Source organism: Globicephala melas, chromosome 2 (genome assembly GCF_963455315.2).
Source record: "Globicephala melas chromosome 2, mGloMel1.2, whole genome shotgun sequence".
NCBI lineage: Eukaryota > Metazoa > Chordata > Mammalia > Artiodactyla > Delphinidae > Globicephala > Globicephala melas.
The window spans coordinates 85944658-85969162 of NC_083315.2; the positions used below are offsets into that span (position 1 = coordinate 85944658).

General features: G+C 40.9%; 1 protein-coding gene across 2 annotated transcripts in view; it reads left to right on the plus strand.

Annotated features, from left to right (window-relative positions):
- Nucleotides 1–24505, plus strand: part of FBN1 (fibrillin 1) — a 252069-nt gene that overhangs the window by 108471 nt on the left and 119093 nt on the right. For both annotated transcript variants that reach the window (XM_030842674.2, XM_060294282.1), the window contains exons 6-9: nucleotides 4572–4769; nucleotides 8164–8289; nucleotides 16442–16567; nucleotides 22028–22186. In XM_030842674.2, coding sequence (XP_030698534.1) covers nucleotides 4572–4769; nucleotides 8164–8289; nucleotides 16442–16567; nucleotides 22028–22186 — 609 coding nt within the window. The remainder of the gene's footprint in view (nucleotides 1–4571; nucleotides 4770–8163; nucleotides 8290–16441; nucleotides 16568–22027; nucleotides 22187–24505) is intronic.

A 24505-nucleotide genomic window follows, 5' to 3' on the forward strand; every position in this document is an offset into this window, starting at 1 on the left:
CTGCAGGGCTGGGAAGGAGCTGAGGATTAGAGGCTGCAGATATACATTGGTTAGATCCCAAGCCTTGAGGCCAAATCTGTTGGGACTGGGGAACAATCCTTGAGCCTAACCACTCATAATGGGAACATGTAGATGCAGAATTTCCCATGAACCAGCCACACTAGAGTAAGCCAGTTAAAAACAATTAAAATTGCATTTTAATGTTAGAAAGTCTTGGCCTATTGCCCTAGTTCATGGAGGTCTTATAAGGAAGTGATTGTAGAGCAACTTGTGAACAAAAAGTGTTTTTAATACGATACTTTATTTGCATGAGGAATAATGATTTACGTTGAGGGAATGAGTCAGATATTATCCAAGCATTGAATTAAGCACATTCCCTGTCTAGAGCTGGGACTGTCTGAAAAAGAGTATGTAAATTTAGCCTAGTATCACGTAAGTGCTATGGGAATAATTGTAAATAATTGGATTATTAGTAAGGAATTGGGAGTGTGGGCAGATTTTTTCTGTGGTTGGAGTATTGGACTAAAAACAGCATAACTCTGGCAATCTAAATGAAGCACAGGACGAAAAGCACATGCTGCCGAATCGGAATGACATTTGAAAACCACGTTAATACAGCATTTACCTTCCAAAGCATTTTTAGATCCAATTCTGTTTCATCCAGATTAGGCCTCTCCCTCTGCAATCAGCCATTTTTGTTGAAAATTTGACTCTACAAATCCACTTATGTCCACTTACTAAGCTGCATGATCAAATGAGCTGGTTCTTCCCTTTGTCTGTAGTGATAAGGATCTAGTGTGGAAATGTGTTAAGTCCGTAGATTCTGTTACACATGCTCAAACTATTTGCCAGATATTTAGTGTATGTAGTAAAGATGGATCCCTATGGGCTCCAGAGATGCCTAATGAATATTGTCAGAATTAACAAGTGCTCTTTCTATTCCATGTGTTTCATATTGAAATGAGGGCAAAAAGTTGTTGACCCTGGAAAAGTCTTAGGGTTATTTTTTCTTCTGAAGCAAACCTTCCAATGAGGAATTCATGTCTGAAGTCATGAATCAGTGTTAGATAGGACTGACTCAGATTTTCCTAGCGTTTTCTAGGGGACCTTGATTTTGCTGGTGTCACTCACAAAACACTGTATTTGCATGTACCTGGAATCTTTGCAATCCTCGTATGTAAGATAATTCCATGGAGTATCTTGGCAAAATGAAGAGGAAAAACAAATCCAAGCAGTGTTGAAAACTGCAAACTAAAATTCATGTTCCATTATGTTTTTTAAAGATTGAAAAATGGCATACCAACAAGAGTCTATTTGATTAAAGTATTTGCATTTGTCTCAGTAAGTCAAGAGGAAAATAGGAAATAAACCTAAATTTACTTCCTCGTTACCTAACATGGAAGGTTTTATTTATTTTTTGAATGAAAGATTATGTTGCTGTGATCTTTCTAGTCTCAAATATAAGATGTATATAGTCATAAAAATCTTGATGGCTGTTGCATGAGATTAAATGATTGAATAATTTATGATATAACTTGATGGGAAATTATGCAGCAATTAAAGCCGTGTGTTAGAATAGTATTTACATGGGAAAATGCTTTCGGCGATGTTAAGTAAAAAAAACAGCAGGATTCAAAATTGAATATTTGATATAATTCCCATTTAGTGATAAAAATAAAACACACATGTATAATTATGTAGGATAATATAACTGATATGTTATCAGACTTTCTTTAAGTGCAATTACATGTGATTTTTATTTTCTTATTTATATGGTACTGCCTTTTCCTAATTGTCTGAAATAGTTATTTTCCAATCAGAGAGAGGGGTGGGATGGGGAGACGCAAGAGGGAGGAGCTATGGGGATATATGTATAGGTATAGCTGATTCACTTTGTTTTAAAGCAGAAACTAACACACCATTGTAAAGCAATTATACTCCGATAAAGATGTTAAAAAAATTATAATATGAAAGAAACCATCTATCAGAGAAGTATTTAATAAATGCCCCTAAGTACTATTTGGAAGAACTGAGCCAAAGAAAGAATGATGGCTACAGCATTTGACTTTGTTCAGGCAGTTACTGTGTTTAGGAGCGACTTGGTTGCACACCACCATGGTGCCGAGTGACTTTTTCTTTATTGACAGACTGAAATGAGGGCAGAGATTTTACTCAACAGCTCAAGCATTTAATTTTTGTATCCTTGTTTGAATACAGTAACTATGGAAGACGATAGCAGATTTTGAATAGATCTGGCATATTATGAAGAATATTAAAATACACTTAGAATTTGATAATATAAAAGTAAAATGCAATCAGCGTAAAAAAATGCAGAAACCAAGTAAAAAGACAATAATAAACTAAAGAAGTATCAGGAGATAGGGCTGGAAAGTTGGGCCAGAGAATGTAGAGACACCAGGAGAGCAAAGGTCTAAGGTTGGTTTTCTGGAAAGATAATGCTGTTTGTGTTTCTGTACCGGTTACACAATTTTTGGCCTACTTGCATATTCTGTACTAGTATTTACTTAATATTTTTCTTTTTTTTGTGGTACGCGGGCCTCTCACTGTTGTGGCCTCTCCCGTTGCGGAGCACAGGCTCCGGACGCGCAGGCTCAGTGGCCATGGCTCACGGGCCCAGCCGCTCCACGGCATGTGGGATCTTCCCGGACTGGGGCACGAACCCATGTCCCCTGCATCAGCAGGCGGACTCTCAACCACTGCGCCACCAGGGAGGCCCTATTTTTCTTTAAATTGAATTAAAAGGTTTTTTTTATTCATTCTCATCATAGCAAACATCTATGAAATTATGAGTCTGTCAGGTTTGTACTTTTTAATAATAATTCAAATTGAAATTAATACATGACTATTAAAAGAAGACAATCTAAGGTCGTCTTGCATCCCATCATAGCACACTTTGGTAAGCACTGGCATGGAGAGAGGGAGATGTGGAGATGAGGACTTCATGTTTGGACCATTGTGTCCATCTCTCAAGTGCTGCCGTAATTTGGGCCTAATCCTCTTGCTGTGCTTGACTGGGTGAAGCTTTGTCTTTGGAATTTCTTGGAAGGCTCATCTTCCAGCACAGGCATTAGGGCAGTGCCATTGACCACAGGTGGCTGACTCATTCCAGCAAGGAGGAAGGGAGAGTGAGGAAGAACATTTAGTGATGGGGAGCAGATGGGATCGTAATTGCAACAGAGAGACAGGAGGAGGGGATACGCAGGATAGTGGGACACAAGCTGGGAAGAGTCAGCTATTGCCCAAATGTTGTCATGGTTCAGCCTGTTCACTCTTGTGGGTGCTGTGATAAAGAGTTGTCCTTAGCGAATTGCATATCCTGACTCATGAGGTACTTGGAGAAAGAAAGAAGAACATCAAAATGAAAGTATAGCCCGGTGGTTTCATTAGCACACCCAGTGATTTTCATAAACCTGTAGAATTCAGTGGTGAAAGGAACTTACCGGGGTCATTTAGTCCATCCCTAGACTCATAGGAAGCACTCTTATCTGTGCACTTCCAGAAATGACACGAGGAAGCGTGCGGTGCTGGTGGTGGATAGGAGCCCACGAGTCTTGCCACGGCCCAGCCTCCCTTATCAGCCAAGGCCGCTGTAGAACAGAAAGGGTTATTATGGCCCAGATTTCTCCCACGGGGAGGCTGGGGACAGCTTGGCTTTGGTCCTCACTACATCTTAATCTTTCTTGTTTGCTGGCTGCCGAATCCAGATTGACTTTCTCCCTTTACAAAAAAAAAAAAAAAAAAGGAGACAGATTTTGTACTGGTGAGACTACTTGGACATGGAACTTCTCCTGTGGTGGTCTTAGCTTATCCCTGTTTGCTTGAAGATGATCCTTTTGCCCAAGGGGTACAGTGATTTCAGATCAGTGCCCTCACTCTTTAAATACCTGATGTCTTTTGCATATCTAACATTTCTGCTTGTGGTTTTTTGTTTTGAATGGGGTTGGTTTGTTTGTTTTTGGTTTGCTTGGTTTGTTGTATTTGAAATAAGGTGGACCCAATCCAAAAGAAACAAGTAACCATTTCCCTTTTTCAAGAAACTGCAGAGAAGAAGGTGCCATGACTTGCCTCGTTGCAAGTTTTGAAATTCTTTGCTTTCTCCAACCTAAATAATAATAGACTGTAAACTCTATGAGGGCAGGGATTTGGGATCTTTGAATCACTGAAGCACCTATATCAAGCATAGGGGCTGATTCATAATAGTCACTGATACAGTTTCTTAAGTGAATGAATGTGTAAATAATATGATTATGTCATGTTTGGATAGCATGTCACGGTTGTAAAGTATTTTCCATTAGCTCATCTGATCCTGACAACAGTATCTTCAAAGTGGATAGGAACTAGTGTTTTTATCCTCATTTTCGTAGGTGAGGTAAATGGGGCTCAGAGGCGGAAGGGTCTGCCCGAGGCTCCACACGGAGTCGGTGATGTGCGGTTCTATTCCTGAAGACCATTTCGCAACTTGGAGTCCAGGAAGACAGGCCCAGCTGTTCTTCCGCATGATAGTTCCTGCTTTTCTGGACTTTCATGGAATTCTCCTTCTTTATTTTCAGATTACAGGACAGGCCCGTGTTTTACTGTGATCAGCAACCAGATGTGCCAGGGACAGCTCAGCGGGATTGTCTGTACAAAAACACTCTGCTGTGCCACGGTCGGCCGCGCCTGGGGCCACCCCTGTGAGATGTGCCCAGCCCAGCCCCACCCCTGTCGGCGCGGCTTCATTCCAAATATCCGCACAGGAGCTTGTCAAGGTAAACCCCGGGCCGATGGAGTTATTAATGGATTCATCTTATTTGCTCTGGAGAGCCATTCTCCAGTGAAGTTGGAGAGAATGGAAAAGCAGTGTCAGAGGCATAGCTTCACGATTTCGCTGACGGCATGATATCCAACTTAGGCATTAGGAGCGTGGCTCCGGAGACAGCAGCTGGTCCCCCTGGATTTTTCCTTGCCAGTGGTTTCCCCCTCCGTCCCCAAACGTGTTTCCCGGGGGTGGTATGATTCTGTTTAGAGCAATGCTGTATGTTAGAGCAATGCTGTGTACAAACACAAAGCAAAATTTGTGAATAAGGTAGTTTGTTTTTCTTAATTTTTTCCCCCTTCATTTGAAATTGCTGGAGTTCCTCTGTCTCATGGATTGTACTTAGTTGACCTGAGGAAAATTGTTCCTCTCTCCATTTTACATGCTACATTATGGAGTTTTTTCTGTTTTTTTTTTTTTACAAGTCAGAAATAAATTAGGATTTGTTTCACAGTTTTAAATATCCCCAGATGTTGCCTGCTTGCTTCTTCTCCTGCCTCCCATGGAAGCCCTTACTCTGTTTTTGGCTTTTACTCCTGTCCTTCCAGCTGTACAAATTCTTTTATTGTCTGGATGTCTGGCAGGAAATAGGAGGAAGTGAACAGAGGCAGCTCCACACTAAACTGATGGGACTGAAAACTCCCAGGCTGTATCTGTTTCCTTTAGACATCTTCAGTGCTTTTTTAGCAAGTTGCAGTGTTTAGAGAAAATTCAAGGTATGCTTTTCTGAGGCAAATAGATACTAGTTCGATTTTGTTCTGTATGTTAATTCTAAGGATAATATGCAATAAAGCAGAACTTGAGCTTAATCACCCAGTTCTGTGGATCTCCATTAAATTATACTTCAATAAATTTCATATCTGATAAACACTGGTTGATCCTGGTCCCTGGCTTCTATGTACAACATGCAGCTCTTTTGTATGCCCTTGAATGTATCTTTCCGAACGTTAGGAGCAGCAAGAAGTCACTTTGAAATCCTAGAATTACAAAAGGGTAAACGGTACAATTTCATAAAATCAAGAGTAAGTTTTGTCCCCCCTTTTTCTTTGGTGCCTTCTTATTTTTCTCATCCTTGGAAAGTCTCAAGGAGTTCTGAAAAAATTCTTAGCCATGGTGTTTTGAAGTCAGCTAATACCCATGAACTCACAGAGAGTGACCAGAAAGCCAGATTTTGGGTACTCCACTGACGCCTGTGAGTCCTAGTCAGAGGCTGAGGTGCTGAGAGAATTCAAGGGAAGAGATGAAGAGGGAGAGAGGGAAAAGCTGCTTCTCTTTAGCTTTGATATTCATTTCATACAACCTGGACTTTTCCAGCATTTTCTTCCTGTTCTTTCCTGACTCTTCTTCAACATCCAACGGAAAAAGAGTTTTTTTATATGAAGAAAATTTGTGAAAACCCATGGAATCAAAGTGGCAGTTATATTGCCACTGTGAGAATGAAATTCTTCTTGTTTGGTTGGTTTTTTTCAGAGAAGGTCTGTTATCAGCTTGGGGTGCTCTCTCCTTGCTGGTGTTTTTAGTCTTTTGGCCACATGTGAGGGGCTGTGAGCAATGGGTTCAAAAAGGAACTTAGTCTGTCTTCAGCCTTGGAATGTATGACCAGTGGAGAAGTGCCCTCATGTATATTTCCTGTTGGCCAAAAATCATGATCAACAAGACTGTCTAGTTTTGCTTCTATGTCCAATTGTAATTTCAAATAACATTTTAATAAACATATTCAACATAGCAAGAATGGAAAATTCTGGTGTAAGACAAAATAGAGATCAGCTGTAAAACATAATCTAATTATACTCACATATTGTCGTTCATCTGTGAGCCAGGACATTTTATGTAAAACAGTAAGTGATACTTTTGTACCAAAGTATCAAAAGTGATACTTTTTGTTGTTAAATTAGTACCCCTTTTCCTGCATGGCAGCTTGTTTCAAAAACACAGATTATTAGAGATTTTACAGTTGGCAATTGCTCTCTCACTTCACACAATGAAGAGTAAAACGAAAGGGTACGATTTCTAAAAAATACCCAGAGGAAGAAAAGTTAAACTGCCTCCCTGGGGTTTCTTATTAAACCAGAATTTTGTGTGTTATGGATGAAGAGATGGAGAGAATACATGTACTTTTATAAACATCTTCCTAATGAGCCTGGAATGATTACTTTTGTTCCTGGAAGGTTAATATTTGGGGTTCCAGGTAGGACCATAGTTATTTCCTAGGTGCTGGGGATTCAGCAGTGAACAAAACAGACAAAGAACCTGCTCCCTGGAATCTTGTATTGAAAACATTTGATTTATAGAACAAAGCAAAGCAAACAGATATTTATTAGGTCAGCTAGTGATTGGTCCTATGGGGCAAAATGAGCAGAGTAAAGAAGGGTGGTGAGTGATGGGGGGCGAGGGAGGCGTTCCTATTAGACTGGCATTGGGAGGGTCCCCTGCTGCAGTGGAGCAGAGATCTGACGGGTCGGACAGGGTGAACCATGAGCTCTACAAAGAGTAGTCCAGGCAGGGGGCCATCACTGCAAAACCCTGAGGCAGGAGCGACCTTGTTGTATTTGAGGAATGGCAAGGAAACTATTGTGGATGGAGAGGAGTGAGAGAGGGCGTAGGATAGGAGATGAGTTCAGAGAGTAGAGGGGTCAGGTAGACTCCTCTAGGACTTAGCATGGCCTTAAGTGTTAAGCTGAGCTGGAACAGGATCCGACTTACCTTTAAAAATGTTCCCTCTGGCGGCTGCTCTGCTCTCACTTCTTGGCCTAATTTCCTGTGTTGTTTAATTTTTATTGTGCACGACAATTCTCCAGAATCTATGTTGAACATTTTCCATCTCATTTGTGTAAAAGCATTAGCTGTCTCGTGTAGTCTGAGTGATCTCATTCAAATAAATTCTGTTTGAACTGAATCACTCCATACAACTCTTAAAGACAGTGTTATTATAGAAATGTGTTACGTTTTGATTGTAAGCATTTCTTGAATACCTCTAGTTATTACTGTCAATCATTTTATCATAGTATCCTTGTACTTTGCAGCATGCGTAATAAAACTCACAAAAGTTAGTACCAACATTCTCCTCTGCATGAGGGAAGATGGAAGGTAGGAAAATAAAGAATACTTGTGACTTCCAATAGAACACTATTGACCAAGTTATGTTACTCAGTTTATTTCGCATTATGTAATTGTGAGAAACAGTGTCTCTCATCATGTTCCAAATATTGTGATGGACAAATTGCTCATTGATATAAATGTGATAATATAATTGTGGGCAAACTATCATGTTTTCTTCTGCAATGAATTTCATATTAATCTCTCCTCCCCCACCCCCTGCCCCATCCCTTGCTTCTAAAATCTAACAGATGTGGATGAATGCCAGGCCATCCCTGGGCTCTGTCAAGGAGGAAATTGCATTAATACTGTTGGGTCTTTTGAGTGCAAATGCCCTGCTGGACACAAATTTAATGAAGTGTCACAAAAATGTGAAGGTAAGAAATATCATGCTTTGCAGTTCAGGGGTGGAGGGGCGGGCAAAACCCAAATCAGTGACAAGCTTTTTTACAAATTGTTCCTAAATCCTTCTGTCTTTGTCATTCCTGTGAATGTGTACATATAATATCCTTACCGGGAATAATATGCCTTTCTGCTATTGAACCAGAAAAAGCCTGCAGCTTTTTCCATTTTTATAGACCCAAAATAGGAGATCCATCTGAATCAAATTAAATATTAAAACATGAAATATTTTTGAACCAATATTTGGGTTAAGATGTTCAAGATACATGTTTTTGTATAGTTCTAGAGACACGAATTTAAATTTGATCATTACATATCATTCAGAATGACATATCTTCTGTTGTTTTTCTAGTCAAAATGTATGTTCGATTTTTTTTTTCCTTTGGAGAGATCTGTTAACCCTTATATTTATGCTCCTAGTACAAGTTTAGGATTTCCTTTTCTGCCTATCAAATGGAAACCTTTTAATGTTAATCAAACAGAAAAATAACTTGAGGTAAATTTATATATTTGCATTTAGTTTATAGATTGAGCTTCTAAAAATGTGTGTACAGAGAATGTGTTCCTATTCACCACTTCTGCTATTTGCCAAAAAGAGCCCTGGCTTCCACGTGTAATAAATATTGGTTTCATGAGAGGGAAACATCCAGGAAGTAACTAGGCAGCATTGAATTCTTTTCTTTAGTGAGTTCATGTACCTTATATATGTAATGTCTGAAAATAATGTAACAGCATTCTTAAGGCAACATCTCTCATCAAGCTTAGCAGTGAAAACTTTTTCCTTCATTCTCAACTGATTGTCTTTGGGGTGATATAAGATTTCATTTAGATGCAAGCACTTTTGTTGAAAGCAGTTGCTGTTGTATCTATATTCCTAAACGCTAGCACTGAGGAATACTTCATTCTAAGTCATTTGTCAGGAATTGGCTCATTAATCTTCTTTGTTGATCTCCAGGGTATATCATACATGCAAAAGGCAGCTTTAAATCTGAATTACATTTAAGAAGTTTAACATCTACTTGCCCTGAAACTGAGTAACTGTGTTAAAATTATCTTTGTGGGTTAGAGTTGTTTTTAAGTTATTAATCATCCTATAATTTATAATGATATGTTCTTGAACATGTTATAAACAGTTGAGGTAGCTGTGAAAAATACTTAAGTTCTTTCCAAAGATGTAGGGCTTCTTAAGTTTCAATGAACAATAAAATTGACTCTCTATAGGCCAATGTAATTTAGAAGTTATACTGTGGATTAAGTTAGAAGTAGAGAATGTTGATACTGAAAGGGCAAAGAACTTACCTGGTTTCACCCTTTTACGTTATATATTAAGGAACTGTCTTGGGTGTGTTAAGCACCCTGACCGAGGTCATCAGACAGTGCTAAAATTTACTTCCTTTTTTTAAATTAATTTTTATTGGAGTATAGTTGATTTACAATATTGTGTTAGTTTATGCTGTACAGCAAAGTGAATCAGTTATACATATACATATATCCACTCTTTTAGATTCTTTTCCCGTATAGGTCATTACAGAGTATTGAGTGGAGTTCCCTGTGCTATACAGTAGGTCCCTATTAGTTATCTATTTTATATATAGTAGTACGTATATGTCAATCCCAATCTCCCAATTTATCCCTCCCCCCTTCCCCCTTGGTAACCATATTTGTTTTCTGCATCTGTGACTCTATTTCCATTTTGTAAATAAGCTCATTTGTATCCTTTTTTAGGTTCCACATGTAAGCAATATCATACGACATAAAATTTACTTCTTTTGATTCACACTCTGGTGCTTGTTGTACCATATTATATTGTCTGCTTTCCTGGATGCAAGCCATTACCTCTACTTTAATAACTCTATATTTTGAAATATTTAAAATATTATGGTATAGATTTCCAGGTATTATCATATATATCTTTTATGACATTAATGAGCTCTTAAGGTTTATTGCATGTAAAATCCACATCAACAATGGGTCATTTTTAGGCTTTCTCAGCTTACTATATTCAGTTTCAAGAGATGTAGTCAGCTTCAAGATTTAGGGCAATATACTTCCTATGGCTTGTCCAGTCTGTGTTGTGTTTTCTGGAATTATGATAGCTTCTAGTTTCAACTAGAGTTGTTTTCCTGTGACACTTTCTTTCATTCAGACCAGTCAATTAACATCAGTCAGGATTTCTCACCTTCTCTCGTTGTGAACTAGATAGAAGATGCACAGAATTAATGCTCGGACTGAAAGAAAAGTGATTCAAAATCCTTTTATTAGTGCTAAGAAACCTATTATAGTAGTGTGACCAATGGACCAGAAATTCAGGCTGAAAATTACTTAATCATTTTCCACAATTTTTTTTTTTTCCGGCTACATATTGAAGTCAGTAGCAAGATAAAAACAGAATACTTTTGGCTAGACCTCTTTTTTTTTTTCTCTTTCCCATCTCCTGTTATATTAAATTCAGATGATGGGTTTTTCCCCTTCCCTTTAATTTTTCTATGCAAAATTGATATTGGAAGAGAATGTCTTGTTATAGTACTGCATTTATTCTGGCCTGGAGACTGGTTTGGGCATTGTTGCCCTGCCTTACTCTGGTAGGAAAGCAGTCGGAAAGTCCCCTGAGAATGCTTGGTGAGTGGGTCCCCTCCTTCGACTTCCTGGCCCTTCTCCAGTTCCACCACCGCACCATGGGAATGGCATGACTTTGGGCCTGGGGTGATCTCCAGGCGGTCAATAGAAGGAATTCCAGAAAATCTGACCCCCACCACAAAGAAGATCAAGAGCCCATATATGCCCTAGGAAGATGGTCAGGCCACGGTGGGGTTCTGTGCCCTTGTGAAAGTGGTTCTGGCACCCTTGCCATTACTTTGAGTGGCTTTATTTTTAACTTGAAATAGACTATTTTATTTTGTTTGGTGATTTACAATTGTTTTGAAATTTTCATTAGAGTATAGTTGCTTTACAGTGTTGTGTTAGTTTCTGCTGTACAGCAAAGTGAATCAGCTATACATATACATATATCCCCTCTTTTTTAGATTTCCTTCTCATTTAGGTCACCACAGAGCCTTGAGTAGAGTTCCCTGTGCTATACAGTAGGTTCTTATTAGTCGTCTATTTATACATAGCAGTGTATATATGTCAATCCCAATCTCCCAATTCACTGAATGGCCTTTTAAATGTATCTTCCTCTTGACTTGGAGAGGAAGGAACTGGGTACCTGGAAGCCCAGAATAATTTTTAAAAATTCAATCAAAAATTGGTTTCAGCCAATTTACAAGATGCTTACCTTCACGCCGTCAGTGATGGTGAAAGCAGCTTTGTGTGAGATCGTCCTTTTGCAGAATTCTCCCTTACTTCTTAAAATGTCCCCCTTTTCCCAAAACTTTTTGAAAATATCATGTACCTAGTTTTATATAAACACATGCAATTTAGGCACCTTTGAAATGTAAATTAGCGAGCTGAAGCGATTAAATAAAAATTATTAAATTTTCATAAATTTAAGAAGAAAAAGATTGAGATTTATAGTTGTGACTTGAGAAAAAGGGAAGCAGAGTTCACGCCCGCCTTCGTTGTTGATTTTCCCAGTGACTCTGGAGTGTGCCCCCTGGAAGAACACACGAGCCTTTTCTTTTTGGAAACCAAGTCCATATTTGCATAGGTTACTGTGGAAGGAAATTAACAAATAAAACGCGTAATTAAAGGATTAAGTTTTATTTCTGGAAGAAGTCCCTTGGATTCCTAATTAACCACTAATATTTTGGGATTTAGATTAACACCAGCCCAGCCTTTGGCAATTACAATACTGTGTGATGCAAAGGACTTTTTAAAAATGTAACTCTTAAATCTAATCTCTCCCTCCTATGGAAGCCAAAAAACTTTAAGACTTCCCTTTTCTAAAATAATGGCCTGTTTATCTGATGGCTACTTGCTATCAGGGACTCTTATCCTGCCAGACACCAAGGAGCATTCCTGGGGCTACTTAACCCATTGCTATCTTGGGGCTCCATCCTCTGCAGGTTTGGTGCAGGCCCTGATTCACTGTTCAAGGTCACCGGCTCCTATCCAACTGCTGAACAGAATGTCTGTGGTATAGGCACAAGAGCCCTGGGAATCAGGTAGACCTGGGCCGAATCCTGGCAATGTCCCTCATCCTCTGTGTGATCTTGGATAAGTCAGTTACCAGCTCTGAGTTACATCAACTTTCAAATGAGGAGATTGAACACGATTATATCTGGGAGTTCTTTCCAGTTCTGCCATCAGGCCTCCATCTCCACATTTCTCACTGTTTCTCAGTCGGGATCGGACAGCTGGGGCTACATGAATAAGAAACCATGCAAACTGGCATGCGTGGTGTGACTATAAACTGGTAATAAGGCTGATTTTTTTTCAACCTGACTTGAAGTATCAGCTTGTTTGTTTTTTAGTCACATATTTTACATTGGATTTCAGGTGTCTAATAAAGCAATAATAAGAGTCTCACAGGCTCGGTGGCATTTATAATTATTAGTATCACGTATTGCTTTTTAACAGCTGCCACAATTTTCAGTTGATTTTTTTCTCACTTTGTTAGCGATCTAGACAGTCAGGTTAACTGGTTCCCCCGTCTCTCAGTCATGTCAACATCCATGATCTTGGATGGAGCTCCTGGAGAGCTGGGTGTCCCAGGGATGCCTGTCCCAGAACTGGGACCCAGCTCTATCCCATCGGCCCTCCACAGTCCTTCCTCCCCTCCCGCTAGAGGAGCCCCAGGTTAGGGAAGAGGCCAAGGGATGGGAAGAATGCCTGGAGAGAGCAGATGAGACAGAGGGACAAGAAGGAAGAAGAAGAACAAAGGACAGGGCAGCAAATCAGGAGGGAAGGGACCTACCATTTGTGTATCTTCTTAGGTCCACAGCAAGAAGCCAGTGAGGCCATGGGCATAGCTACTGCCAGCAGCTCTGTCCTGCCCCAAGGAAACAGGGGGAAGTGTTCAGAGCGCAGAAGTAGCTCTTCCCAGCCAAGTTCTACTCCCCACCAGGCTCCTCAAACGGATTTACTTTGACAGTGGCATTTGATACAGACTGACTTACAGAGACGCTGAGAAATCCACTGATCTCAAATTCTCTCCTGTGTAGGATCCCTGACATTCTAGTAAAAGGTGACAAACACAGTGTGCTAAGAGCCTGGAAAAATAATAGATTAGTATGAATGAGTTTCAGAGTGTAAGTGATTTTGTGATTGAAATGCTTTATTACAGACTTTTATTGTCAGGGACTCCCACCATGGCCTGCTCGTGCAATCAGAACTCACTTCCCTTGCTAGGAAGTGATGGGACTGAGAAGCAGGGTGGTTCAGGAAACTAGAAAGGCCCTAGACATGAAAAGGGAAAGGGTGTGTCACTGAGGAGAGGACACTGAAGGGGCCATTTAATAAGTTCCTTCAAATTGAACAATTTGGCCTGGTGCTTTTAGCTTTATCTGTGTGACAAGTAGGGACGTACACTCTACGTTGTGTTTCCTGACCTGCTGACCTTTGAAGGTGTGCACCCTAAGTGGAAACCCTGCCCCTTCCTCCTGCCCAGCCTGTGGCGGTTGAAGACTTGGATTTAACATCACTTTATACACGAACCTCTTTGCTCTTGTTTCAGGTTTTACATGTGCCAGTTTTCTGAAGGCCTCAGTGGAATGCAAGAGCTGTGCCTAGGCACCAGAATTATAGAAATCAGGTTCTATGATCGTAGCTACAGTGTGAGGGTTAGATGAGTTGACACCCATAAAGCATTTAGACAATGCCTGGCACTCAGTACATATTAATTCTTCTTCTTCTCCTTATCCTCAGTAAAGGGTCCAAATCTAACATAGCCAGCATGTGAAAGAAGATGTTTCCTCCACCCTGCCCAAGTTAATCCTTGTTTTTATTTTTATTTTTTTTTAATTAATTATTTTTGGCTGTGTTGGGTCTTTGTTGTTACGTGCGGGATTTCTCTAGTTGCGGCGAGCAGGGGCTACTCTTCGTGGTGGTGTGCGTGCTTCTCCTTGTGGTGGCTTCTCTTGTTGCGGAGCACGGGCTCTATGTGCACAGGCTTCAGTAGTTGTGGCTCGCAGGCTTAGTTGCTCCGCGGCACGTGGGATCTTCCCGGACCAGGGCACCAACCCCGTGTCCCCTGCATTGGCAGGCGGATTCTTAACCACTGCGCCACCAGGGAAGTCCCAGATTCTTGTTTTTAAATAACTTTTTTTCTGATATATGCTGTCACTTAACCTCTTTGGATATTGATGTCTACTAAGTGTCCTTAAAAAGGATGACAGCAGTCATTTATACAAACAAGTAGAAAAATGTTTCTTTCAGTAGACTCTATCTGCTCACATGATTTTTGATAGGCATCATGTGACTTAGACATTAATTTTTAGGGACCTTTTGAGAAAGGTGCCTTTGTGTTAATACCTTTGTGTTATGGTTATAACCTCCTCTCTCGTTAGATGAGGTTGTCAGATCCTCTAGGCTCTTTGCTATACTTGTTTGGCTTTTTGTTGGTTTTAGGTAGTAGTGTGGCTGGTAAATACAGAAGGATCGATGTTAAAGAACTGCCTTAAAATGAGCCTTGAGAGTATGGTTAGATTAAGTTCTAGACCCTTAGGCTCTGTCCTTGGCTGTTTCTCTGCCTGACTTTCACTGACTCCACAGTGACGTTTGTATCTGTCGGAGTAGAATATGCACCTTTCCCTTATACAACTTCACAAGGATGATCTGTCTGGGTTAGCACTGACCCCAACATAAGCAGTGACATATTGCTTGGGTTAGCCTCTAGCCTAGCCTAGAAGAATGGGGGTTTTGCTTTTTAAAAGGTTAAACTGCATGGAAACAGTGTCACTGCTGTCTTTTTGACTAACAGGGTGAACTTGAGTCAGAAGACACTTGCACTCTATTTTGGTCCACTTAGAACTCTATTTTGTTTTACCAGTGAAGAGCAGTACTTTAACTAGAGAAGAAAAGTTCTTATTTTTAAACTACCCACACTGGCAGTCTGGCCATTGCAACGGTTCCAGGAGGCTTGGGTCAGACCGTCCCTCTCCCTAGGTCAGTGCAGAAAGCCCCACTTGTCTTAGGGAAGAGGCCACGTAGATACCTTGGGCCCTGAGTTCACTTTTAACCTAAGCAGGACATTCTCAGTTTCTTCTCTCCCCACACTGGTGCCACATCTGTCGACAACTGCCAGTGTCTGATTGGGGCTCTTGAAAAGCTCTCCTTGAAGGAAGTGGTCTGATTTGTCTAAGTGACTTTGACTGCTTCCTTAAGGAGACCCAGTGGCCTCAGGCCCTGAGGACTAACCACAACTCTGACCTCAGCCGACCCCACAGGGAATTGGGGAATTGGAGTGGTTTTCAGAGTTGCACCCTTTGGGGCGAGATGACCAGACCATTGTCCTTCCTCCACAATCAATCGGTGGATGTGGGCGCCTGGGAAGGTTGTAACCCCGGGTGAGGTTGCTCAGGCTGCTCAAGGGGTCCCTGAAGGAGCTGAGAGCTGGAGGCCATCTCCTGACAGCACTCCCAGATCTGGGACAACAAGTCATTTCCTGACAGAGGATTTGGATGAAGCATCTCAGCGTCCACCACAATTCACTCTCTGAACCCAGAGAAAACCATTGTAGTGGCAGTTTGGGAGCCCCTGAGAATACCAAGTTAGCCACGTCTTGGTCAGCAGTCAGACCACGTGGTCTCCTCTGTAGGATTTCAGTATCTGTGGAAAATCAGATCAAAAACAAATGCAGGAAGTGATGCAGAATATACAGTGGCTAGAAAGGGAGCTTAACTCGATGTGCAAAACACGAAGAGAAAAGGGAAAACAAAATTTTAAACAAAATATTTGGAATATTAGCATGCTGTAGGGACTTGAAACGACAGTACCGTTTTAGATTTTAAAGGCAGAATTCATTTCATTTTGCTCTAATCTTTCAAATTTGGTAAATTCCTTGGGTAAACCTGTCTTGAGAGAAGAAACACCCATTCTTTGAATTAACTATTTTATAGGCAGCTTTTATTCTCTAAAGATTGCTGTTTCTGGGAACATGATTTGATGAGTGTTACCTCTGAATTCTTGTAATGATGGACGGTTTTATACTGTGTTCTACAAATACTGAAACTATTCTTTTCATTCCAGATATTGATGAATGCAGCACTATTCCTGGAATCTGTGAGGGGGGCGAATGTACAAACACAGTCAGCAGTTACTTTTGCAAATGTCCCCCCGGTTTTTACACCTCTCCCGATGGTACCAGATGCATAGGTAGGTGTAATTATAAACATCATGCACAGTTTATGTAAATCAGTTCCATAATAGACATCAGTCTAAGGGAGACAAAATTTGTTAAGGGAGACATATAGTTTCTCACTTGAGGTAAAATGTGCTTTTATGGAAGTCTGTTAAATAGTTGACCACCCTCTTGAAGAACAGAGGCAACTGTGGTCTTGTTTTGGGATTTTTGCCTCCCATAAAGAGATGATCCAGGAGACCCTACAGATAAACTCAGTCTAAAATTAACTTTGCAGTTATGTGACCGTCAGACCTTGAAGCCATCTTTGACTCTTCTCGCTCTTCACCTCCACCTTCAGTCATTTCCCAGGACCTATGTTAATTTAGATCTGAAATTTTGCAATAATCTTTTAATTGCTCTCCCTGCTTCCTGGCTTCCCTACATTACGTCTTGTCAGATTTATCTTCCTAAAATGGTGCTTTGATTAAATAACTCTCCTGCTCAAAAACCTCTGGTAGTTTTCCATTAGGATTTGGAAATTAGTGGTTTTCAGTCTATATCCCATGGAATCTTCAGGTGCTGCAAAGCCCTCTAGGGATGCTAGGGTTGGAGAGGGGGACAGGGCAAAGGGGGAGGCTGAGTGGAAAGGGTTCCTGCCTTCCCCTCCCGCTTCATATACACACGCCAGGCAATTTTGCTTTTATCTGGGTGGGTGTTAGGCTTACATCTGGGTGGGTGTTAGGCTATCCATATTTTGCTATTACAAAATATCAATTAAATAAGTGGTTCTGTTGTTCAAAAATATAGATCTGACAATAGCTGGATTTAATGGTTGCTAAGAGTTCCTTCAAAGTCCAGTATTCTAGAATAAAGTTCAAGTTCAAAAATGGACAGCCCGATAGAGAAGGAGCTTCACTCTGTGACCCCTCCCAACCTTGCTGACTTAGCACAGTCACTGCTTCTCACCCCCAAACAGGCCATTCACAGCAATTGCTTCATTCATGTTGCACCACTCAGAACACGTTCCCCAGTGCAAGCCTCCTTTCACCCTCTTACTCAGGTTCTCTATCTTTGAAGTTGTCCCAGATCAGCTTACCTGAAAGCAGTTTCCCCCCCGAACCTAAGGATATCTTATTAGAAATGGCTTTATAGGGAAATTCTGTGTTTCTGTATGTTTTTGTCTCCCTAATTAAGTTGTAATTCTCCTTAGAGAACAATAACTGCTAGCCTTATATTCCTGGTGGTTCTCAGCACAATTCCTTGCATGTAGTAGGCACTCAGTAAGCATGTTGACTATCAAAATAACTAATCCCTTATTAATAGGGCCAAGCTGAGGAGCCTATGGCAGAAGGCCTCAGAGGAAAGTGAAGGCTATCTTTTGATGTTTGTTTCTGGCCCATAGTTTCAAAGACACGCAGCTTCACATCCTCACCACAGGCCATGAATTTCAGACCAAAACAGAATTGCACTTGAAATTCTGAATTCCTTTTTAGTTAGTCACACATAATAAAAGCTGAGGGCAGTCTCTCCGTTGACATTTGAATAAGTACAACTCATGAGGGAAACATATCTGGACTTTTCCTTAGAAGCAATGGTTGGTGGCACCCAGATTGCCTGATTTTCCAGAATCTATCCATAGATCTTGGAACTGCAGTGAAAGGATGGCAAGTGCAGTTCATGTAGCTCCTTTTTCTCCCCAAACTGTCCCAATTAACACATGACCTCCAGTGGATATGCCTAGCAGAAGTCCTTTCCTGGCCAGATAATAGGTAGATTTTTTTTTTTAACCTTCAAAGAGAGCCCCAAACAGCATTAAAATGATTAATCCTTTTAACACATTTACATATCAGAAAGTTGACATTTTTAAAGTTCTTTCCTTTTTACCTAATATACCCACGCTAACTTTTACAAAAGAAGGGAACTAAGATTCCTGGGTCACCTCCTCGGTGTGAGGTATTTTATGGAAATTATTTGACTTAAGGTTCAAAACAGTACTGTAGATGGGAAGAAGCTGAGCTTTGGGAAGTTTAGATAAATAATTTACTCCAGTTGTTTAAGCAGTTAATAAGTGAGGGAGCTGGGATTCCAACTTGGGCTGAGTCTACAGTCCGGACTCCGCCCATTGCTTCCTCCCAGTGACCATCGTTTGCTTGCCATACCCCTAGGCAAGCACTGTTCCTCCTTCCTTGGAACTTTATGAGACCCATAATTAGCAACTTACATAAAGTGATCCCAATGACATTTCTGCCTTCCCTACTGCCTGCCATGGTAAACCACAGAGACCCCCAAAATTATCCCCAGTGGCAAGAAAATATGTATAGTCTCCAACTTTTAAACAAATCCAAGGTTTGTTGGCAAGTTGGTTATTTGGAATTAGTGAATCTAACCAATAGGAAACCCCACGTGTAGATAGTGGTATGTGGTATCTTCCTTATACATCTCTTTTAACCATGATATTCAAACTGTTACCTTCTGTTACCGCATTCTGCGACTCTCAGATCTCACCAGTTCTAACACCGCCTTTGTCGTGTAAGTGCTGGTAGAATTATTGCATTTTATTTTTGGTTTTGTGATCTTTGTTTGGCACTTTATAATACTTTGTGTAAGGCTGTCTTTTCATATTAGTGTGTTCTGTCTCATCAATTCCCAGGACTCTTAGAGATGTCTGGCACCTAGATTGGGCCTCACAGCTCCTAGCTGCTGGTTGGCCCCAACAATGTTAGTGATTGGTTAGGGGAGAGCTGCTGACAGGCTAGGATGACCTGCAAACACCTATTGATATTTAATCCGTCATATATTTGTTTTGATGTGATGTGATTTCTGGGTCCTGAGAGTAAGGCCAAGTGATTCAGAAGTGGAGAAAGGAAGAAAGTTTCTTACTCCTTTTCTGCCAGATGTCTTGGTCAGGACAGATTTAAAATAGATGAAGGTGTCTAAGGTTTCTCCAACCTTCATTTACCTCCTCTAAGTCGTACCATGCTTCTCCCTCAGCTCCCGTAGATCTTCAGATTACTTTAAAGCCACCCCTTACCCTCTATGCAAAGCGATCCAGCACCAGATGATTTCCTTTCCACTTCCTTTGGCACTACCATCTGATGACATGGAAGACTTCAGGCTGGCATGACCAAGGGTCAATTCCCCTGAATGGTTCCTGCTTTTCACAACTCTTCCCACTGGTTTTCTTTACAATTATAAGTTGTGTAAATGTGTGTATTCTTAACAAAAGCTCTCCTGCCAAAAAAAAAAAAAAAATTGTAAAATGATTATTGTATATGCAGGTGCCATTTATAAATCAGGAACTGCCAGCAGCCCAAATGTGGCTGGTAATTCTTCCAGTCCCACCACTCACCATTTTGTTCCAGAATCTCCGACCCATTGATTTATCATATAAGTCAGCCAGCTGGGCAGTAAAATAATGTCATAGATAATTTGCAAAATAATAGATATAAGCCCATTAGGAGCTTGCTGTTGGCAGCTGTGGGTCCCAGTTTTGCTCTGAAAGATGGCCCACACTGAAAATTGTACATACAAATTTTGGTCAAGTGTTTATACTGGGTTTTGACCACCAGATTCATTTGAAGCTGGGATATAAGCCAGTTTTGAACATCTCTTCCCATTCTTTTTTTTGCGGTATGTGGGCCTCTCACTGCTGTGGCCTCTCCCGTTGCAGAGCACAGGCTCCAGACGCTCAGGCCCAGCGGCCATGGCTCACGGGCCCAGCCGCTCCGCGGCACGTGGGATCCTCCCGGACCGGGGCACGAACCCGTGTCCCCTGCATCGGCAGGCAGACTCTCAACCACCACGCCAGCAGGGAAGCCCCCTCTTCCCATTCTTAACGGCCTTTGGTTTCCATGCCCCAATATTAATCCTGGGGTATATGAAGTATTAGTGTCTTTAAGGCAAAGCAAATTAGGAAGCAGGAAGTTCTATTTCTCCCCCTTGTGCACAGGGGAGGTGCCACCCATGTCTCCACAGAGCATTCTTTGTCTGCACTCCCCTCTCCAGCCATTTACCCTGGACCAGGCTGGAGTAAAACTTGTTCTGCCTCTTTGCTGAGGCTATTAGTCTGACCAGAGGTGCAGGAACTGGGACCACAGAAAATTTCTGGAAAGCACACTTACACTTGCTAGTGGTTTAAAGTACTTTTTAGAAATAATCTCGTATCCTTTAAAGCTGACCCGTAATTTTCTTTTATGGTTTGTCTAGGTTTGATGTAGCCATCTTCACTCGACATTAACAATTGAAATGTTTCTAAGTCAGCCTTGGTATTTTCATTTTATTTCATTTTATTAATTTATTGCAACCTTCAAGATGTTAAGGCTTTGTGTTTTTGAGAATGATGTAAGTGAAAACAATGATAGGGATGACCCTGTCTGATCAAATGATGGTTAATATGCAGACTTACAGGAAACATGAGGACAGATTTTTGACTACAAACAAATTCTTCACCTTACAAAAGGATTTCCCAGTTATATTCCTTCAAATGACAAGCATATTCAAAATACTAGTTACATTTCAAAACTTATTTTATAGGAACTGTACAGAAATACATTTTACTTAAAGAGAGATACACCCGTAACATATGATAGTTAGATCAAGGGGTTCTGCACTTGGCTACCTACCTCCTCTATTCCACCACATGACCTCAAAGGCTCATGAAGCACTTAGGTTTCTCCTTTGTCATGGGCTCTTTTCTGGTAACCCAGAGGTGTACTTCAGTGTGTCAATGTTGTCACGTCAATCAGACATGATGTAACCCAATAAAAGTGATATATAGAAATGTCTTCCCCTGTTGCTTTGAGAAGATACCGTTCTGCCACCAAAACAAAGTTCCTTCAAGAAGTATTGTATCCTATAGCACTAAGAACTTGCAATCATGTACATTTTGAACTTGTAAATAATTAGTGCCTTATCAAATCTGTTAGGGCCCCAGGACAAAAGGAAACCTCACTTAACGAGCAGTGGATCTGACTGCAAAATGGCTCGTTCCTTTAAAAAAAAAAATATCTCACACGTCTGACTCACGGTTTCAGACTGAAAAATAAGAAAGTTCTTTTAGAGATGTAACCTACAGTGCAGACTTCATGTTGTTTTAAAATAGATTTATATCAATATTTGTCTAAAGTGGCTCAAATTAAGTCGTTGGAAACCAAGGACAACACAGTCTCCCTTCAGTATAGAGACATGTCTCTATACCTAATTAACCATCACCGCCAGTGATTTTCTTCTTCTCTCTTTTCCTATGACCCATATGGTTGTAATCATTTGTTCCCACCTTGGGGATGGAATGTGGGACTTGGGTCAAGTGTACCAGCTCACAGGGGCAAAAGGTGTGAGATGGAGGGATCTCTGACTGAGCGCTCACAGCTTAGGGCTGAGTGTCAGCTCATCCTGCCCGAGCCCCACTGGGAAATGTGGAGGTGCTGGGGCAAAAGAGAGTCGTTTTACGTTTGATCTCAGTGACTTGTATGGGGGTTTCTTTGTCCTCTCAGATGTTCGCCCAGGATACTGTTACACGGCTCTGGCAAACGGGCGCTGTTCTAACCAGCTGCCGCAGTCTATCACCAAGATGCAGTGCTGCTGTGACGTCGGCCGGTGCTGGTCTCCGGGGGTCACTGTCGCCCCCGAAATGTGTCCCATCAGAGCAACGGGTAAGAGCCCTTCCATTTATCCACAGAGTATCTCTGCTCAACCCCCTGCGAGCCCAGGGTGACACTGTTCGCAGGTACTGTATCTTACTTAGCTTGCGTATTAACACTGGGTAGCAACCTGACCAGTCAGAAGAACTGGTTCCTTCCTAGTCTCCTGTATTTCTTTTGTATCCTCAAAAGCTCAGCAGAATAAAACTCAACTCCCTCAGAGCCTTTCAGGTGAGTTATTCGGGATACACACTTCCTCCTTCCCTAACGTTTGACACTCTCCTCTTCTTGGTTGCCAAGTCCTGTTGATGTTTTTTTCTTTCCAATTTCTCTTTTCTGTCATATTCATTTCCACATAAAGCTCATTTTCTCTCATCTGCACTATTGCAGTAGCCTCCTAACTGGTCTTAGTGAAATCCACAGCTGCCACGTAACATTTCCCAAAGCCTACCTCATCTGAAATTCAGTTTTAAAAAATTGTGTCTGGGGAAGAAGTAGAGAAAGGTGTCCAGAAAATTTTTCGCAGGATGAACTCAGGCAATATCCAGTGGTCCAAGTCACTCCATTTCTTGAAAATAAAATTTTACTACTTAGCAGGGCATTTAGAGTCCCTAAATCTGATTCCCGTTCATCTTTTAATTCTTGTTCTTTATAGAAGCTTTATTTTCTAATTAAATGATGCAATCCAGCTTTCCTTGAACCCAGTCTGAGCACTTCTAAACTCAAATATTCTTTTTTCTCCAAACTTCTCCCCAGTTCAGGTCCTTACTCCCTACTCCCCACCCCTGCTACCTCTGCCTGTTATACACCCTCTTGTTGGTTGAGATTCCTCTCAGATAGGACCTAATCCCTGCACATCCCAAGACCACCACTGCTGAAAATGCTCAGTGCTCTAGGTTTGTACTGTTGCTGTGACACAGATCCCATCTGCTCAGGTCTGTGCCTGTGTGTGTTCATATATAGCTTTTTTACTAGTTACTAAATCTCATTAGGGGGTTTCAGTCATCATTATAGTGCCTTATTCCTTCTAATTTTTTAACGCTTCTCTGGTACTTAGCGAGAACTTGCTGATGGGAGGCATTCACGTAGACTGTACAACTTACTAGGTGACGTCTTTCCCACCAGTTCTAAGTAAAAATTGGGGTAATAACTTCTTCTCAATCTGGTTCCTGAAAAGTATGTTTAAATCAGGAAATTTTAGGGGAGAAAATCAGGATGCAGATGGATGATTGTAGAGCTAATGAAATACTTCAGAGTGTGCTACTCACAGAATATGAATGCCCCATTATCATGGGTTATAGACGTGCTCACAGATGTTATTTTTGAATTTCTATTTATTACTGAGAATTATGTGTGTGGACTAAAGAAGCAAGAAAATCTTTCAATAAATTTTAACATATAACAGGTCATATATTTTGCCATATATTTTGACTGTCTCTGGCCTAAAAATATAAGGCACCCTTCTTAGTTCACTAGGGGGACCATTTAGTAGGTCACTGTTTAGAAGCACATGACTTTCTACTAAGACCTACTGCTGGGATACCAGGAGAATCACTTTTTAAATGTATATGTTAACTTAGGAATCAGCAGCATTGATGTGGATTCTTTCCTATGTTGAGACCTTGAATAGAAGAGGGAGGACTAGAGTAGGCTTAGTTGCTGAAGACCTACTTTGGGACTCATGGAGCAGAAGGCCCGGTCCCCCTATGTAACTTTGCAGGGAGCTGCTCTCCCAAAGGGTACCACTGAAAGATGCACAACCCTGAGACAGGCCCAGAGCAGAGCAGATGGATAGAGCAAACTAATTTGCAGGTAGGTGTGTTTGTTTGTTCAAATGTTCCAGTACCAGTACTACAGACCTCTGGGTTCTTAACTTATGGAGAGTGATGACATAGGAAGAATTATTTCAGATTGGTCAGCTTTTCACTTTAAAAAAAAATCAGTATCATCTCCGGGTTAAATGGAGGTAGGAAAGTTGGACATCAGTTGAACAAAATCAGCCCCAGGTTGCTGATTCTGAATGTAAAGGGGCTCAACAGAAAGTTATTAAGCCGAAGAAAGTAGGAAAAAGTACAGAACCCAGCCCGATACACTTTCATGAAGAGGTTGAGATGAATTTAATGGCATGCTTAAAATAATATACCCACCTAGTTAGCAGAAATGCTGATAAGCTATCCAACTTCTTTTATAGAAATCCTAAAAGACTAAAAAAAAAAAAGGTTGATTGGTGTTTGGAAGCTAATAAGTACAAATGCCATTCAATTAAATCCAATATAGTTAATAAATTCCTCTTCTGTGCAGTTTTCCAGGTGAGGCTGAGAGTGGGATTTC